We start from the raw sequence: 19,007 nt of genomic DNA on the forward strand, positions 1-19,007 counted from the left end.
GTGGAACTCGAAACTAAGAAAAATCTGGTAAGATGAAAGACTTTGATGGTTGTAGCTCGGGATTCTGACAACCGGAGTGAATTGGCTACTAAGGTGGTCATGATTTTAACGATTAGAGAAGTGAATAATGCCTTTGTCATTTCGGGAAGCAAGGGAGAAGGAGACCAATCTTTCTCCAAAGAAGAGATGATGGAGTTATTTTTACATGAGGTGTGATCGGCCGTAACAAGCAAAAGACGAGGGTCTGAATTTGAACATTCTTTTAGAGGTTCATATTAGATAAAAAAAATCATAAATTATCTTTTATCTAAGAACTTTATAGGAAAGTAATCTATTCACACCAAATTCAGTGAGACTCAATGAGGGAAATAAGAATAGAAGGGAAATATATGTTAGTTGATATGATAGAGAATGAAGAAAGGTAAAAATAAAAGGCTAGAATGTATCAAAGTTGTAAACAAAAACGATTTGTGAAAAGAATAAAGTTTTATTCACACACCCTTAAAAGTGTTGTAAAGTTGGAAAATATAATGATATGAAAAAATAAGAGAGAAAATGAATATGAAAATGAGTTGATAGTGCAAATGTGTCATTCCACTTGTAAAAAAAGATGTATTTTACAGACTCTGTCCTCTGGCTCATGGCAACAGCTCCAAGCTGCTATATATAAACAGTGCCTCTTATGTGTTAGACGCCCATTCATGATTCATCTTATCCCTATTTTCTATTTCTACTTTAATTCGTTGAATTTCTGAGGCCAGCAACGGAAAAGCATTCAACTTTTAATGTCATGCTTGGAGTCGCCAAAAACAGTCTCTATTTCGCATATAAATACCAGTGTGTGTGAGCTTCCTTTGCTCCACAACAAAATCCACTCACAATAACCATCCATCTCCAACACTTTACCTAACCATAAAAATTTCCCAATAACTTCTTTTTAAGCCAAGCACCTTCACACCACTTTATATTCAACACAAGATCATAAATTATCACCCTCTTTCTTCTTCTGCTCGCCGCGTTTTGGAAACTGACGGTATGTACATAAATACGCATAAGCATGGTGGTCCATGTAAATGCTCTGTTTTCCCCTGTTTTTATTGCTCTGTTTTATCCCCTGTTTTAAATGCTCTGTTTTGGTACATAAATATTTCCCATTCACATCCTCAAATGTTCATACATGTCTGACATATGGTGTTGTTTACAGACTAAGCTCCTCTGTTCTTTTCTTTTCCAACTTTTCTCCCTGTCATTGGGTGTAATAAATTAAGAAAAATACCAAACACTAAGAAACAGTTTTCATGGATAGACACAAAGTCACAAACACAAAAATATTTAACTTTATCTTTTCTTTCAACTAACTGAGTTATTACAGCTAGAAAACAAAACTATCTCCCATCACTTGTGTGCCCATCTCTTTCATGATTGATAAAAACTGATTTGTATAATAGCTTCCACAAAATATCAATTCCCAACAAACAGTTTGTAAATCAGTGCCCCTATGAGCTTGTTTGGTTGTAAAGTTGATTACATGACTGAATCATAAAAAATGTTTCGTCAACTATGCAGGTATAATTTTTAAAAGAAGATGATTATCCCAGTGCCTCCATCTCCTTGCAAGCAAGAACTGCCACTAGTAAACTTCCAAAATGGGCTAATCATGGAGTCTCTGTTTCGCCACCACCGGAACAAGGACAAAGTGGTGGTGATAATGGGGGCCACTGGCACTGGCAAGACGAAGCTGGCAATAGATTTAGCCAAACACTTCCAACCAGCAGAGATAGTGAACTCAGACAAAATACAAGTTTACAAAGGCCTTGACATCACAACAAACAAAGTAACAGAGGAAGAGTGTGGTGGAATCCCACACCATCTTCTCGGTGCTGTGGATGATCCTAACTATAATTTCACTGCTAATGATTTCTGCCACCATGCGTGTTCCGCCATCGATTCCATCGTGAAGAAAGATGGATTACCCATCATTGCTGGCGGTTCAAATTCCTACCTTGATGCTCTGGTGAACCATCATGCAGAGTTCAGGTTGAGATACGAGTGTTGCTTCCTCTGGGTTGATGTTTCACTCCCTGTTCTCCATTCCTCGCTTCAGGCCCGTGCGGATCGCATGATTGAGGCGGGGCAAGTGGATGAGGTTCGTGAATTCTTCGATCCTTCTGCGGATTACACTAGAGGGATCAAAAGGGCGATTGGTGTGCCGGAGTTTGACGATTTCTTGAGAGCAGAGGCGAATGGGGAAGATGACATGACGATACTGCGGCTTCTGGAGGGTGCCATTGCGAGGACCAAGATTAACAACTGCACCCTCGCCAATCGCCAGGTTCAGAAGATTCATCGCCTCCACAGGGTGTGGAGGAGGAGCATGCATCGGTTAGATGCCAATGACGTCTTCCTCCGAAGAAGCAGCGGTGACTCTGCTGATTCGGAGGAAGCGTGGCAGGATCACGTGCTCGCCAAGAGTCTCATGATCCTGCATAACTTTCTCTACAAGGAAATTTCTTGTGTTCCGACTAGGTCACCGCAGGTGGCCCTCCCGGCCTTTGCGGCGGTGGCGGTGACACACTAGAGGGGCAGAGAATCTGCATATAGAGGCACTTCACACTTTTTTTTTAAGATACTCTCTTTTTGGGGTTTTTTAGGTCATGTCATTGAGTAAAAGTCTTACATTTTGGGTTTTTGAATTTTTTCTCTGGGTCATCATTGGGCCAGTTAAGGTTTTACATGCAGAGAATGTGAACTATGTAATTTTTTTGGGTTCTCTTGGGTTACATCAGGAATACTTGAGTGTATTCCATATAAATTAATTAAATATGTTAATGGAGCATAGCATATATGATCCTGCACTGAGGGCTGATGTGGGGGGCATAGAATGTAACAGTTGAACTTTGGAAATACTAGTTTAATTTGATACTTGTGTGACATATTTTCTTATAAATCTTATAGCTACACATTGATTATCCCAGTGTGATTACTGATAATATTAAGGAAAAGTGCTTTAAAAAGAGGGAAAAGTTGGGAAAAAATGATGATGATGAGTTGCTATCGCTACCAATGCAATCAAAGACTCAAAATTTTCCTTCACATTAACTGAGCTAAACAATCTTTTTAGCTCTTCTAAATCCTAACTTCTCCTTAATCCTGTACCTCTTCTAAACTCTGTTCTCTTTCAAATGACAGTTGTTTTAATAGATTGTTTTGTCAAGGGATAAAGGGCAGGGATAAAACTAGCACAATAGAAAAAATTGATATACCAAATGAAGGCTCAAACATTTTCTCTATGATAGAGAGTTTAAGAAAAGAGAGAAAAATGTCATAGATTATTAATGTAAATCAAACAACATTGTTGATATGTGTATCACTTCACATTGCATATGCTTTGTACCAACCTTTTTTTTCTACATTTATCTTCCGTTCCCATTATATTATATATCACGTGTGAAAGCAAAATGCAAATACTAAAGTTGAAACTTGAAAGCATAGTTATAAAACTCGGACCGGACCGGCCGGTTCGACCGGTTGAACCGGGAACCGGAACCTTGACCGGTCCGAGCCATTAAATGGATCGGGCATGTAATTGAACCGGTATGAACCGGTTTGGACCGGCCGGTTCAGGTAATAAACCGGCGACTCGGCCGGTTTTTTTTGGACCGGTCAGTCTTTTTTTTTTTTTTTCTGATTTTTCTTTTTTTTTTGTCGAAACTGTTTTTAATGGTCAAACTGTAATTAATTTACATTTAATGTTAATTATTTGGTCAAATGATATTCAATTGAGAGTTATTTAAAAAAATTGTCATGGCTAGGACTTGAACACAGGACCTCAAGGAGGAAAGCTAATCCAAATTTCCACTACACCACCTTACTTCTTGTTTAGAAGAATGCATATTATTTTATATATATGATATACTAAGGTTATATTTTAAATTATTATAATTTTTTAATATAAACCGAGTCAAGCAATCAAACCAATGACCCAGTGGTTGAACCATTGACTCATTGACCCAGTGCCTCGACCGAGTCGATCATCGGTCCGAGTCTGATAACACTGCTTGAAAGTACCTTCTATATTTGGCGGCCGCACAGGTAAGAAGCATTATTGGGATACGTGGAAGTGAGTTGAGGGGATGGGTGTGTATAATGAAAAGTAAAAGAAAAAGTTTTTTACTTTCTTTTTATTTTAGACCACTTTTTTTAACCTACTATAATAGGTAAACACATTTTTTTTAAAAGATATTTAATATATGACAAATTTTTAATGATGTTTTTTCTTAAAAAATATCATGTGTTGACCTGCTATAACCAGTCAAAGTAGGTGGTGTAAAATTACACCACCTAAAATTGGTGTATATTAGATTCTCCCTTTATTTGAAATGAACATGTACATACAGTACATTCTCCTTTTTGTGATCACTGATCAATGATCATCTCATCATCCGTACTGACTGATAGTTTGTGGTGCACCTGCATCGATTCATCAAACTCATTGGTGGGTCCAATTTAAAAGGTTGATCACAGTTGCTCATTGATTTGTGATGGGAATATGCCCCACCAGTGTAGTGGAGGTGGGGACTGGCAGATAGTGGCTTCTTTTTTGGTTTTTTCATTTGATTTGTGCCTTAATTTGTCATTTATTTATAATTTGGGTGAGGGATATGTTTAGATACATAGTTTATGGTTAGATTAGATACACAAGTTGTTTAAATGAACATAAAAGATGGATTAAATCACGCTAGTTGTAGTGGATGACTAATAATAAGTAAGCGAGTTAGAAATTATACTTATTTTAAATATTAATCATTCATTTAGAAATAAGATTATTTAACCTAAAAAATATTTTAGGTCATTTAGAAAACTCACCCTTAGATACAATAAGTAGACTAAAATCATATTAGTCAATTACAAAAGTTAAGGAAAAAAGTTTCTATTAACCATAATTAATTATGTACCCAAACAGGCACATAAACACCCGAACAATACAAACTTCACTTCACAATTCACATAAATCTATTTTTTTTTTATCATATCACATTAATTACTCCAATCTATTCCTTCTTCATTTCTTATTTTAACTGTCTATATGACTACATCTGTTGAATATATGTACATATCTACTACACTTTAAAAGAGACTCAAGAAATCACTATTCCTAAAAGAACTTCAAATCTGGGTCGTCTATTCCACTCTCTCTCCATTTTCACTCTTTAATCTTGGCCACTCACTTGTGAGACTTTTTTTGCCTCTATTCTACTCGGGGTTCTCTGTATGGTTGGCGTCACATAGCGCGTTGATGGAGTATGGGATGAAGGTCATAATTGTTTCCCTGCTAAGCGTTCGTGAGTTATCATCATGCCTGCAGGTCCTGTCCCTGTTGCGTGTTTAAGGAGGAATTCAAAATTTTAGGTTTTCCTGTTCGACCAGGATTTGGGGTAAAATTCGTCATTCTGACCTAAGTTTCTTTAAGCCATTGTGAGGTAGGTGATGAATCGAAGGAGGAAAATAGAACTGTTGAGGAAGGTTTTGGATTTGTTCAGAATGTGTTGTCTGAAGGAGGAGAATAGATTTGTATCAGAAGCCATGTCAGGTTAGTAACAGAGGTTTGGTATGCATAGTTGTCAAGCAGGCTTGCTTCTGAAACGTAATTGAATTTAATTGTATTTTTGAAATGCTTCTCACTTTCACTTGTCTATAAATATTGGCATCTTGTGTTCATTTTTGTGTTCTTGGTCAGAGCAATTTTTCTTTACTTATCTCCTCTTTCGTTTAGACAATTGTTGGTTGTTGTTAATTATGGCTTTTACTGCTGGCCCTTTCCATCCCCTTCGTAGCTTATGCAAAGGGCAAGATACATGGAAAGTTAAGGTTCGCGTTCTTTGATTGTGGGAAATGTTTCCTGTTGATGAACCTGGCAAAGCATATGCTATTAATCTTGTCTTGATCGATTCACAGGTTATTTATTTTATTTTGTATTTTTGTAGTTCTATTTCTATGTGGAATTTAAGCATATCCTATAATTTGTTCTTTTATTTTGTTGTATAGGGTGTCAAAATTGAGGCTTGTATTAAGAAGAACTATCTCAGTAAGTTCAGGAGTGAATTCTCAGAGGGTGGTGTGGTGTAACTTATTTTGGTGTTTCTGAAAACTCCGGCGCATTTCGTGCATCAGATCATGAGTTCAAGATTTTCTTCAATTTGAGGACACGGGTTGTGCCTGAATCTTCAGATGTTATTCCAACGATTGGGTTATCCTTGAAAAACTCTGCTGACATTGAAGCTACTCTTGGAGAATCAGATTTTCTCATAGGTAAGTTAACTCCTTCCATTTCAATGAAGGATTTTTTTTTTGGTATGATGATGATGATTATGAGTTTAAGTTTTATGTTTTTTATACTTATCTGTGGTGTATTACATTGTGTTGTAATTGGAATGCCTTTTTGTTGCAGTTTAATTTGTTTTGATATTATAATTGTATTAAATTAGGAATCCAAGCATTATAGAGAAATTCAAGGTAGCAGTTAGCACTCATTGTAGAAAAGATGGGAGGGTCTCTTTTTGGGTGATTTAGGGATATGTGGAGAAGACTTGTATAGACGCATCGGTAAGGAGGGAATACCAGATAAGGTAGACCAGTAGTTAGAGATAGAGGGACACCAAGAAAAATTATACGCCAAACCATGTATAGATTTGGATTTAAATTGTCTATCTTTAGACATTATTCATGATAAGATATTACGGTGTTGTTTAATCCATGTAGCTAATTCCACCTATTGGGTGATGTGCAGGTAAATAGAGTTTCCAGTTCCTCTATACTTCTCATTCCAAATATATATTTGATGTGCAGGTATGAAGACATTCTTCTATCCTTGTGGAACATTTTCAAAGAATGCTACTGTTGCAAAAATCAGACCCATATGTAAGTTAGTTATAATGTATTGTGTTAGCATTCAAGTGATGAGTCTATATCTGAGTAGTGTTTCTTGCAAACAAAGGCAGAATTTATGTAAATCAAGTTGATATTGATATTAACCTATGCCTTAGATTTGGTAGCCAATACTTATTCAATTGACCGAAAATGAAATTTTGCTTAATTTCTAATTGGCCTAATTTTCTATTAGTATAGTGCTTTCTTGCTGTTCCTACTGTTTGGTGATTTGGAATGGCTCGTGGTAGGCTTGTGAAATTCAGATTGGGGTATAGGCACTTTGGATGGCATTTAATGGTGTTGGACATTGTTTGTATTTGCAGTTGCAAGTATCTGTAATTCTCTGGTCTCTGTACTGTTGTCCTGGTTTTTCTGGTTTGGCTTCATTTTTCTGGTTTCTTTTTTCTCTCTTTTGTATTAAGGGTTGGAGTTGGAGTACCCCTTATACTCCATTTTAATGCGATCTTTAACTTATCAAAAATTCTTTTACTAAATTCATTGCTTTGCATTTAATGAGCCTACCCACTATTAGTACTATCTTTGTGCTTTGAAAGAGACCCAAATATTGTTACTGAATTAATGAATCATTTTAGATGACTTTACCTACATTGTCCAAAAATTTGTACTTAGTTCTGTGGTCAATTTTCTTCATTTCATGATGACAACTCCTATTGTCAAGATTTCCTATCGAGAAATCTGTTGCTTTTTTTCTCTAAACATACATTAACTTACATGTTAGATGAAGATTTCTATATATAAACACACTATATCTAGGTGAAACAAGATTGGTTTGAACCAAAGTTCCTCTCACTCTAATCTATTCGTGAATATCTCCCAGCCTTGGCTCTGTGTATGTTTCTCTTCTATTTGGTCTTATAGCATGTTTTTTCCTTTAACTTCCAGATCAATTCGTTATTTATGCAAAAATATTATAGATTATTATATTTTGTCAAGTATCAATTAAGAACAGTTAAATTTTTTTGGCCTCTAAGAATGCTAGCTCATCAAAGACATGATTTTGTACTCTCTTTCAGGCATCTGCCTTGAATGAGGCAACACCAGGAAGTGTTAAGTCAGTTTTCAAAGCTTGGGACGACCGTTTGAATTCTTCTGGGGTAATGCATTCAGCTTCAGTTGCTAGATATCAATATTTAAGATTCATTGTTTCTGCAGTTTTGGTCTTTAACCTGTAGTAATTTATCCTCTTTGGTCACATTGGCTTTAACAGGATCACTTGGAAACCAAGGGTGTAACGGTGGCCCAAAGCCCAAACACTGGCAGACTTAGCGCTCTGGCCAATAAGCCAAAGCTATTCAGTGGCTTAAAGTTTTACTTTTCGAGTGATTATGTGACGAGTTATAAGGAAGATCTTGAAGATTTAGTTGACGTGGGAAGAGGTGCAGTTTTGAGAAGCAAGGATAAATTGGAAGCTAAAAGACATGAATTTGAAGTGGCTTCAAATTTGTTGATTGTTTACAATCTTGATCCGCCACAAGGAAAAAAATTGTGGGGGATGAAGTTTCAACTCTTTGGCAGAGACTAAATGCGGCAGAAGATCTAGCTGCCAATACTGGTTCCCAAGTCATTGGTCACGCATGGATTCTGGAGTCAATTGCTGCGTGTAAGTTGTAGCCTTTTGTTAGCTAAAACGCATTCTGTAGCAGATATTTTTTCCCTCTGTTGATAGGGTCTTTATTCTGCAAAAGATTTGATCACTTATGTACAGAATGTCAATTGAATTTATATCTTATGTAAGCTATGATATTGAGGGATGCTAGCAATATGTTTGACCGTTGGTTATTTAGTGAAATGTATTTGTGATTTACTAAAAAAAAAAACAAGATCACTTGGAAAGCAATGAGGGTGATCTTAAGTTACTTGCATTCATTCCGTAAGTTTCTATGCCCTACACTCATCTTGTGTTGTTATATACACATGCTAAGATGGCATGTTTGGAATATAGTGGGTGGATATAGTTGTCAATTTAGTACTTATGCCATAGTTAATTTTCATTTTTCAAACTACTTCCATGTCAATTAATGGCCTAGAAGTTTGAATAATCTTTTCAACAACATAACATCTCTATGTTTGTTCGTAGATATTGGAATTAAGTGAGATTATTTTGTTTACTATTTTGTCTATAATTGTTTCACCCTTTGATAAATAGATATGAAATTTATATTATATTCTTAGTTGCTATTGAAGTATGATATTGGTGTACATAATGCCAATATGTACGAGAAATAATAAAAAATTATCAAGTTATTTTTCTTGCTTATTAAAAATAATTTAGTTATATTTGTGTTTAATTAGACTTATAATTTCAACATTTGTACATTTCTAACAAAAACTTCAAGTTTTTTTAAAAAAAAAACTATAACATTGTCAGTGTATTGACGTTATATTGGAAAAATATGTAAAACACATTTATTATACATATTAAAGGTCATAATCGGTTTTTTATCACCTATATATTGGGAAAAAAATGTAAAACACATTTGTTACGTGATTATCCAAGTTTGGAGTTAATTTATTCAGTTTAATAAACTCAGTAAATAAATATGATTAATAGTAGAATTGCTCGTCCGTGCATCGCACGGAGACGGGCTACTATCCTAGTATAGTTATATACCCAACATTTTCCAAGAGTATATATAAGCTCGTGAAAAAATAAAAGAAAAGAAAAGTTCAAAAGCAAAAACTAGATTTGAATTGTGTTTATTATGAGAATATAATTAGAAAATGAAAAGAAAAAATATATTAGTTAATGGTCTATATGACTACATCTATTGAATATGTAGTTATATCCCCAACATTTTCCAAGAGTATATATAAGCTGGTGAAAAAAGAAAAGAAAAGTAAAAAAAAAAAAAAAAACTAGATTTGAATTGTGTTTGTTATGAGAATATAATTAGAAAATGAAAAGAAAAGAATATATGAGTAGTATATGTGAGTATATCAAGGCATAAGAAGATATAGCATTACTCTTTTAATTAATGAAAGGTACATTTACTATATTCTTATGCTAAGCGTTTATTGTGAATCAGAAAAAAGAGACAAAATGGGGGGAGGAACCTTGTCTTCTTCTCACATGATTCTAAGTTTCTTACCAATATATAACAAACAGTTTGCCTTTATACGCCCACTCACCACCCCATATTAAAAAAGTTAGCCATTGTGGACCCTTATTAATTAGAGGCACAGGAAAAAAAACATATTTTGTTCTTGAGCACTTTCACTTTTTCCCCTTAGAGTATAGAGCATTTCCCATAAATTTGCTTGTACTATATGAGGTAAAACCTTGAAAAAAATGGCTAAAGGGAAGGTTACATATAAATGATAACAACACATGCGATGTATGGTCAAAATCACCTTTAGTAAAGGGGCATAGGCTTTGCATCCATCCCATATATATAAAAAAGGCAAAAAAGATAGTACGACTAATGATTTTCCAACGCTTCAATGAGAATCTTGGTCCACCTCAAACATGCATAGAATATATATTTTACAAAGGTTATAACATAAAGGTATAGTATCTGTTCTTATATTCTTATCAGTTCATCAGCAACCTCATGAAAATAATATATACGCATTTCATCACCAGTGAACTATGTGTATTTTAATTAATAGATGTCATTATCAGTTTATGAGGTTTATGCTGCTTGTGTCTGACATTTGTGATCTCTGGATTTAATTACAACAACTTATGTATATTATTAATGACTTTGTAAATAAAAAATAGTTCATTAGTCGGTGAAAATATAAGAAAAAAGTTTCACATTGCTAAGTTAGTGACAAATTAATGATTAATAAGTTGAAGAGCTGCAACCTCAATTGCGTTAAGTTTTTTTGGGTTAAGCTTCTACTCGAGCATTCTTTAGTCACCCTCATCTATTTGTTGCAGTATATTGGGCCCGCACACATCCAAACCTAACAATGGTATCTGAGTTCACTTGAGGCTAAAAAAAGAACAAAACAAAAACCAAAAAAAGAGAAGAGAAAAAAAAAAGATGGGCTCAAAAAAAAAAGGAAAAAATTATGGGCCTCTAAGACTCAAGTACACACAGAGGAGTACAAGCCCACAACGACGACCTCTGAGGTTCTGCTTGAACACAAGCCTAAGTAGACTCTAACTCAACTACCAAATTGAATTGAATGATTTATAAACTGGAGAGTTGCAACCCAATTGCCTTAAGGTTTTTGGGTTGAGCTTCTCCTCTAGCACCCTATAACCACTCTCCTCAACCTGTTGCGGTATATTATGACGAATACCTTGGACACTAACTTGCAGCGATTGATTTATTAGCGACAAATTTTAATGACAAACTCAGTGACAGATATAGTGACAAATTTGGCAACAGATTCAACAAATGATTTAGGGATGACTTCAATGACTAATTTAGGGACAACTTAGGGACCTAATTAGTTTCATATCAATTTGTTTTTAATCACCCTTCGTGATCATATCATGAGTTTTTTTTATAAATCATATATTATGAAATAGAAGTACAAGAGGTACTCCTAAAAGGCATGCAAATGCTAACTATAATCATCTTCACACAAATAATCATTTTAGCGGCCATAAATTTTGCTTTAGCAACACTAAAAATGGTTGCTTCTTTTACGACTATTGCGGTTTAGTTGGAATATCGACAACTGATAAAAGCTTTGCTTGCAATTATATTGAGTACGAGTAACCTTTTGACTTCTGAAAATGTATTTGTTTTACACTTCTAGAAGTTGATGTGCAAAACAAATAGAAATCAAAAGTTGAAGGTTCAGAAACATAAAATTTAGCTTTTGAAAATTGATTATTTAAAAAGTCTTCAAAGTCATTTAAGGATATTTTGAGGAAAAAATGACTTTAGGTGTGTGAATATTATTTGAAGGGTGTACGAAAAAAACATCTTGCCACTATTATAAACAAGTTTTTATATATAAACCCCTTGTCGCTGGACACACAATCAACATATGAGTTGATGACGGGTATGCACTACCAAAAATCACAAAATTATTAAAAAATGTGAAAACACATTTCTAGTGGTCATGCTGGTAATTTCAGACTGCCAGACATACGTATGTCCAAAATATGACTGAAAATAAAAATCATATCCAAGCATAAACTTCTCAATTACTGCCGTTAACATCACAAGTGTAACGATATGGCCATTGCAAATTTCCTCATTACGGCTTTGTTTGGTTGGGTGGAAAGAAAGGGGGAGGAAAGAAAACACGGAAACCGATGCATGAATTTAGACTAACCTTAGTCTAAATTCATGCATCGGTTTCCGTGTTTTCTTTCCTCCCCCTTTCTTTCCACCCAACCAAACATAGCATACATGTCATTTCTGGTGGACTTTCTGCATTAGGATTTGATCAGATATCAATTAGGATCTATTTCTTATTCTCTCCAGATCTGACTCGCCAACCACACGCATGCATGTTGCATCAAATAATACCAACCACAATCATGCATGCAGGTGTGCATATATGTATGCTTTTGCCAAAAAAGAACTGAAATTCTGGTTCTCGCACAGGACAGATGTCGAACGCGATGTTGGGACAATCGGTTCGACAATTGCACAACAGTACATAAATTAAATCAACGAAAAAAACACAGGGAATTGTTAACCCAGTTCGGTGCAACATCACCTACATCTGGAGGATACCAATCCAGGAGTCAATTCACTATCAAATAATAGCTCTCAGGTCACATGAAAGTCCCTCCTATACCTAAGTACTCCCCCTTAGTATAGAGCCTCTTCAATGTCTACCACTATTACTTAAGTGAATCTAGCTTAGCCCTTCTCCTCTAAGCTATGAGGAAACTTCCCCTAACTCCTAATGATCACTGCCACAGTGACCGATCCCTTACAAGAGATTGAAAGATAGATCTCATGATCAAACAACAATTTGAAGAGATTACAACTCAACTAAACAAACCAACTCTAAGCCATATGATTATCAATGGAGGCAGTAGAGAGGTGTACAAAATAACAGAACAAGGACTCACAAAACAAAACCCTAAAAACCCAATCCTTGGGTGCCCAAGGCACACTTTGCAACTAGGGTTAAGCCTCCTTAAATAGCCGTTCTTCTGGTCTTGATCTTCAATGGGCTTGCACGAAAATAGAGTCCATAAAACAGATCTGGAACAAATCTTTTAAACCAGTAACAAATCTTATCAAATAAGATTTGAACAAAAGATAACAACTTTCACAATTTAAACCAAATCAAATCCTCTTCAACAGATTTGATTCCACTATAATATATTCCAGATAGCATAGAGAAGCTTCTTCAATAACCCTAACTTGATTATCACGAAATCCATCCAAAGCTTCTAGAAAAATCAGCCAAACACACAGCAGATCCGCAGGGACAAATGTCACAGCACGATGTTACAACATCTGGTCTCACATCTTGGCACACACATACATTAGCTAAAATGCAGACAACATAAAAAAAGGAACAACAAGAACAAATTAACAAGTCAAAAGTAGTAAGGCTTTCCCATTTTGTTCTTGATTTCGGATTTTAGAGCAAATCCACTCAATCCAATTGCAGTGTGAATGCTTTGTTTTGTTTCGTTTCCTTTACTCGTACATCCATCCTTATCATCATTTCTTCACTTCTTTCATATATCCAAAGCATGCCTCTACTTTCTTTGATTTTTTATACTAGGCCTTCTTCATGATCATGATTAGTCCCATTAGCTGAATATGATTAGTCTCACACACACCAAATCCACACGCATGCTACTAAGATTGATTCAACGACCTAGACGAAAGCTTATGACTTTCATGAGAACTTTAAAATTAAATATTTACACATGCACCCATTTACATCTTCTTTTAAAGAGATAATTCCTTATTTTCTCTAGTCATTTTCCTTTTATACATTCCCTGCTACCGATAATTCCATTTTTTATTGTTGTTGTTGAAAGGAAAATACATCAACGAACAAGAACACACATTAAATAAAATGGTGCGATGGGTTCTAAAAGTTTGGGTCTAGCTACATTAAATTTGGGCCATCAGTTATACTGTTCTTTGGGCCATCACTCATACCGATTAACACAGCCTTTGGGTTTGGACTAAAAGTTTCTTTGAAAAAAAAAGGACTAAAAGGTGCCTTGATTCAAAAATAAAATAAAATTAGCGTACACCTCAAAATTATTATTTACACACTATCTGTTCTTTTATTTTATTTTTTTGGAAAATTTATGAAGTTTATTATTATTGCACTAACCATCTTTATTTTACTGATGACATTGCACCAGCATCCCTGACGATTTATCATTTTTTTTGAACTAGATGATTTATCATTATTACAATACTCTTCCATAAGATTTATGATTATAATACTCAACATTTCTAAACAACAAAGGCAAAGTTTATGCATGAATTCTAGAACAACAATCCAGTCCATGGTAGTGGTATATCCATTGGCCAAGCTATTCCTCAAGTTGTTTTTATAAGTTTTTATTTTTTATTTTTGCTTCCCTCTATTTTCTATTGCTCCTCAAAGAGATCTTCCAAATATGTGGTAGCATTTTTGGGCTCGTAGCCCTTTTGGCTCAATAAAAAAGACTATGTTTGCAAACCACGTGTAAGATGTCAAAGGGAACATCCACACATGCAACATCTACTACACTTTAAAAGAGACTCAAGAAATCACTATTCATAAAAGAACTTCAAATCTTAGCCGTCCATTTCAATCTCTCTCCATTTTCACGCTATAATCTTGACCACTCGATTGTGAGACTTTTTTTCCCCTGTTTTACTGCAGGTTCTCTGTGTTGTTGGCTGAAGGTCACAAATTGTATTTCTATAAGCGTTCGTGCGATATCGTCATGCTCGCAAACTTTATCTCTGTTGCGTGTCTAATGTATAAGTGTAGTTGGATTCATCGAGTGAATAGCTGTCGAAGTTGCCATGAAGGGGATGATATCATTGATTGCGTTTTTGTGCTCAGATCTAAAGCCAAAGAGTGTTGCAGTCTTCATTGTTGCAGATCCTTTTTTCTGCTTTAGTTGTTAGGGTTAGCTGTAATATGGTAGGAAGAGGTAAGGGTGTAATTATGGTAGAGGAAGCAATTCGAAAATTTAGGTTTTCCTGTTGACAGGGTCTGGGTTAAAAATCGTCATCCTGACCTAAGTTTCATTTCCCATTGTGTGGTAGGTGATTAATCGAAGGACGAAAGTAGTACTGTTGAGGAAGGTTTTGGATTTGTTCAGAATGGGTGGTTTGATGAAGGAGATTAGTATTGTATCAGAAGTTATGTCAGGTTAGTAGCAGAGGTTTTGTTTTTCATGTGTCAAGGAGGATTGCTTCTGAAGCCTAATTGAATTTATGTTTTTTTTTATTATTTTTTTAATTTTGAATTTTGAAATGCTGATATGCTTCTCATTTTCAGTTGGCTATAAATATTGGGATATTGTGCTCAGTCTGTTTATCTTGGTCAGAGCAATTTCGTTTTGCTTAGCTTCTCTTTTGTTTAGAAGATTGTTGGTTGTTGTCAATTATTATGGCTTTTACTGGCCCTTTTCATCCACTTCGTAGCTTATGCAAAGGCAAAGATACATGGAAAGTTAAGGTTCGGGTTCTCCGACTGTGGGAAATGTTTCCTGTTGGTGAACCTGGCAAAGCATATGCTATGAATCTTGTGTTGATCGATTCACAGGTTATTTATTTTAGTTTTTATTTTGTTACTTCTTTTTGCTTGTGGAATCTAAGCATAGTGTATAATTTGTGCTTTTATTTTGTTGTATAGGGTGTCAAAATTGAGGCTTGTATCAAGAAGAACTATCTCAGTAAGTTTAGGGGTGAATTCTCTGAGGGTGGTGTGTACAAGATAAATTTTTTCGGTGAATCTGAAAACTCGGGCGCATTTCGTGCATCTGATCATGAGTTCAAAATTTTCTTCAATTCGAGGACACGGGTTGTGCCTGAATCTTCAGATGCTATTCCTACGATTGCGTTATCCCTGAAAAACTCTGCTGACATTGATGCTACTCTTGGGGAATCAGATTTTCTCATAGGTAAAATGACCAATTCCATTTTGTTGATTTTGTTTCTGGTATAATGATGTTGATTATTAGTTTAAGTTTTATGTGTGTTATATTTAGATGTTGTGATCATTATTGGGTTGGAGGTGGAATTCATTGTTGTTGCATTTTGATTTGTTTTGAAATTTATGTTTCATTTTCAGATTTTATTGGATTAGTCACAGCAGCTTCAAATGAGAAGCAGTATACCAAATCTGGGAACATCACAAGGAAGATTGAGCTGGATTTAACTGATGAAAAGTAACTGCATACAATACTGTGAAACTTATTTGCATAATAAACTTTTGTTAGATTGTTTTTCAACCCGTACCTTTGTTGTTATTTGTGTGTATGTAGGGGGGTGGTGAGGTGTGCGTTGTTTGGTGGTTATGTTGACATTGTAAAAGGGTTTCTTGCCACTATAGGCGATGAATTGCCAGTTGTTGTTCTTCAATTTTCTAAGATCAAGTCATTTCGGGGTAATATCCTAATTCGGAAGCTATTGATCGCAGCTGTGTTGTTTTAAATGATTTTAATCAGTTGTTAATTGTTTTGTCCATTATATTCAATTTTAGGTGATATTGTTCTTCAAAATGTTATGAATGGAACGAAGATTATGTGGAATCCTGATATCCCGGAAGTAGCATCATTTCGAGATGGGTAATCAAGTATTTATTTTTTTATTATTCCTATGCAAAGAATTTGTCTTTGTATTAATTTTATCCCGTCAATGTCGAATTATATCTATGGACTTTACTGATGTGTGTAGTTTTGCTCGTAATGGAATTGATTGTCACCTTCCTCTTGGTTTAATTGATGGTGATGTGCCAACTCTTTCTCTTGATGAGGATTTTTTAACAATGTTTCCTCGGAAGACTATTCTGGATTTGCATTCAACTGCTGAGGTTCATTAATGATTTCGTGTATTGTATGGTGTTTTTATTACGTTCTTAGTTATTTGTTTATACATATAGACTAAGTTATCTTTTGATTAAATATGTTTATAGGAAGGTATATTCATTGTATGTGCTAAGGTATCTGGTTTACTTGAGGGGGAGAAGTGGTGGTATATGTCCTGCCGTTGTCACAGAGGTGTTACAATTAAAGATGATATGCCTTATTGTTCTGGGTGTGCTACGTTTGTGCTTGAAGTTATTCCAAGGTAAGTTAGTGAAGTATATATTTTTGCCTTTATTCTTTATTTTTTGGTATTTCTTTCAGCTGTTCGTGTTTGGAGATCAGCTAAACGTTGATATGTTCTTGGATGCATAGGTTTAGGATTAAGATTGAAGTCTGTGAGGGTGAAGACACAGCTATATTTGTCTTATTTGATGCTGATAGTCAACATCTAATCCAAAGGAATTGCAAGGATTTATTTGCTGGTTGGAAGGTGTAATTTACTTATCTTTGTTGTAATATTTTTCTGTGTGTGTTATTACATTTGGTGTTTTGTTTTTACCTTTATTAAGTTTATATTTTTTTTACCTGTGTTATGTTAGGGGAAGAATGCGTGTGAATATCCTGATGTTATTAAGGGTTTAGTTGGGAAGGAGTACCTTTTTAAGGTTGAGAAGATGTCTGACCACGGTGCGAAATTTGACGATTCATTCAAAGTGAAGAAGGCTTGTGATAATGGTTCTGTTATCGAGAAGTTCAAGCATAATTCTCAAGTTCAAACTCCTAAGAAGGTATTTATTTGTTTCTTATTTGAAAATTGCTTTGGACTGTTGGTAATGAGTTATATATTCCTATTTCCAGTTGCTTACCGATGCGTTTGTTTCTAAATTTGCTGGTGGATCAAATGGACGTCACTTGAGTGACATTATAGCTGAGTCTTCCAATGAACTTTCAGAAATTGGTGCCAATACAGTCTCCCTTGATGACATATCTCCGGTGGAATGTTCCTCTGTTCTTTCTTCTGTTGGGAGTGCTGGTGATTTTGATGCAAGCTCCTCCAAACCTACCAAGAGGATGAAGCTAAGGAATGTTAAAGAGATTTAGGAGTCTTTTCAGTTATAAGACATCATGTGTTCCTTCCAAGTAGTTTATCCATTTTGACTGTGTCAAGAACTTGTGTTTTGCTGCCCCTCTGATGTTGTTGTAATGTTTCTATTCGGGTGCTCTCTATCACCTTATGTTTTGTTATATTTTGTTATACTGCCGAGGGGTATTTTAATTTTTAGTGATTGGAACCTTTGCTGGTTGTCCTGGTTTTTTTAGATGGTCTTTGCCTTTTGTTTTATGGTTTCACTTTGATGTGATGTAATGAACTGTCGATGATATGGGAAATCTTATGTTTATTTGTTTGTAATATTCTGCAGTTTATTTTTCATTTGGTTCTGGGAGCACTTATAATTCGACATCATCATTTTCCTCTAACATACCTTGGGTAGGACTTTAATTTTATAAATGTATTGTACTGGTGTTTCACTGATCTTATTTATGGTATGAGATTTAGTAGCTTTGTACATGTTATATGTACATCACAATTGCCCAGAACTTTTTATAAAGGTATTCTTGCTGTTATTTTGAAAAGTGTAATATAAAATATGATATGAACTGTAATAAGTGTAGTTTTTTTTGTATGAGATTTACATTGTTTTCTGTCATTCCAATGACGTAATATTTTTGTGTCGTATTTTGTTTAAAAAGACAAAGTATTTCTGTCTACGTTTTTTTATTCCAAGATGGGTGTGGTCAATTATGAAATTTGGTAGAAATTAACTTACCCTTCTGTTTATTTGATTAGTAGAGGCTGTTGTTCATTTTTATTAGTTTGGCACTTAATAATTATTGTAGTGTTGGCAGAGAATAATTGGGAATTACCGAATTAGTTTTAACACCCCCTTATTAATCTCACACCCTCTTTTAATACCCTCTTTTAATACCCCTTATTTTCTAAATTCCCTTAATACCCTCTCTTATAAAGAGATAGTCAAAGTGTGATAGTATTTTCACACATACTAAGTGTGAAACATTTTCACACTCAATGTGTGTGAAAATATTTCATACTCACTAAGTGTGAAACGCTTAA

The 19,007-nt window shown here is 34.9% G+C and overlaps 3 protein-coding genes across 7 annotated transcripts; all 3 read left to right on the forward strand.

Annotated features, from left to right (window-relative positions):
- The first annotated feature begins 691 nt into the window (after nt 1–691).
- LOC130726106 (adenylate isopentenyltransferase 5, chloroplastic-like) lies at nt 692–2,931 on the forward strand. Its single transcript, XM_057577334.1, has 2 exons — nt 692–1,033; nt 1,567–2,931. The coding sequence occupies exon 2, from the start codon at nt 1,586–1,588 to the stop codon at nt 2,576–2,578; it is 993 nt and encodes a 330-aa protein (XP_057433317.1). The 5' UTR covers nt 692–1,033; nt 1,567–1,585; the 3' UTR covers nt 2,579–2,931.
- A 2,187-nt stretch (nt 2,932–5,118) lies between these two features.
- Nucleotides 5,119–8,916, forward strand: LOC130726822 (BRCA1-associated RING domain protein 1-like). 3 transcript variants are annotated; one of them, XR_009015015.1, is made up of 6 exons: nt 5,119–5,590; nt 5,835–5,955; nt 6,046–6,309; nt 6,847–6,918; nt 7,962–8,042; nt 8,156–8,913. XR_009015015.1 is itself a non-coding variant. In XM_057578128.1 (5 exons), exons 3-5 carry the CDS (start codon nt 6,889–6,891, stop codon nt 8,468–8,470), a joined length of 426 nt encoding a protein of 141 aa, XP_057434111.1. In that variant the 5' UTR covers nt 5,120–5,955; nt 6,046–6,309; nt 6,788–6,888; the 3' UTR covers nt 8,471–8,916. The 3 variants fall into 3 exon arrangements, 2 of the variants coding, with proteins under 2 accessions (XP_057434111.1, XP_057434110.1); XM_057578128.1 differs by having other exon boundaries at nt 5,120–5,955; nt 6,788–6,918; nt 8,156–8,916; XM_057578127.1 differs by having other exon boundaries at nt 5,120–5,955; nt 8,156–8,916.
- Nucleotides 8,917–14,910: 5,994 nt separating this feature from the next.
- LOC130723891 (uncharacterized) lies at nt 14,911–18,565 on the forward strand. Of its 3 annotated transcripts, none has more exons than XM_057575037.1 (9): nt 14,911–15,609; nt 15,700–15,967; nt 16,138–16,234; nt 16,549–16,633; nt 16,743–16,878; nt 16,981–17,135; nt 17,246–17,363; nt 17,473–17,661; nt 17,732–18,565. In XM_057575037.1, the coding sequence occupies exons 3-9, from the start codon at nt 16,228–16,230 to the stop codon at nt 17,972–17,974; spliced, it is 933 nt and encodes a 310-aa protein (XP_057431020.1). In that variant the 5' UTR covers nt 14,911–15,609; nt 15,700–15,967; nt 16,138–16,227; the 3' UTR covers nt 17,975–18,565. The 3 variants fall into 3 exon arrangements, with proteins under 3 accessions (XP_057431020.1, XP_057431021.1, XP_057431019.1); XM_057575038.1 differs by having other exon boundaries at nt 14,911–15,213; nt 15,343–15,967; XM_057575036.1 differs by having other exon boundaries at nt 14,911–15,967.
- Nucleotides 18,566–19,007: the final 442 nt, after the last annotated feature.

The sequence above is a fragment of the Lotus japonicus genome, chromosome 6 (assembly GCF_012489685.1).
Source record: "Lotus japonicus ecotype B-129 chromosome 6, LjGifu_v1.2".
Lineage (NCBI taxonomy): Eukaryota > Viridiplantae > Streptophyta > Magnoliopsida > Fabales > Fabaceae > Lotus > Lotus japonicus.

Excerpts from the sequence above, each read along its gene's own strand:
- LOC130726106 (XM_057577334.1), top strand. The coding sequence starts at position 1,586 with ATGATTATCCCAGTGCCTCCATCTCCTTGCAAGCAAGAACTGCCACTA.
- LOC130726822 (XM_057578128.1), top strand. The coding sequence starts at position 6,889 with ATGCTACTGTTGCAAAAATCAGACCCATAT. Across the intron at positions 6,919-7,961 it reads TGCAAAAATCAGACCCATAT|GCATCTGCCTTGAATGAGGC; the intron begins GTAAGTTAGTTA and ends ACTCTCTTTCAG. Across the intron at positions 8,043-8,155 it reads ACCGTTTGAATTCTTCTGGG|GATCACTTGGAAACCAAGGG; the intron begins GTAATGCATTCA and ends TGGCTTTAACAG.
- LOC130723891 (XM_057575036.1), top strand. Across the intron at positions 16,634-16,742 it reads GTAGCATCATTTCGAGATGG|TTTTGCTCGTAATGGAATTG; the intron begins GTAATCAAGTAT and ends TGATGTGTGTAG. Across the intron at positions 17,136-17,245 it reads GTGCTTGAAGTTATTCCAAG|GTTTAGGATTAAGATTGAAG; the intron begins GTAAGTTAGTGA and ends TTGGATGCATAG.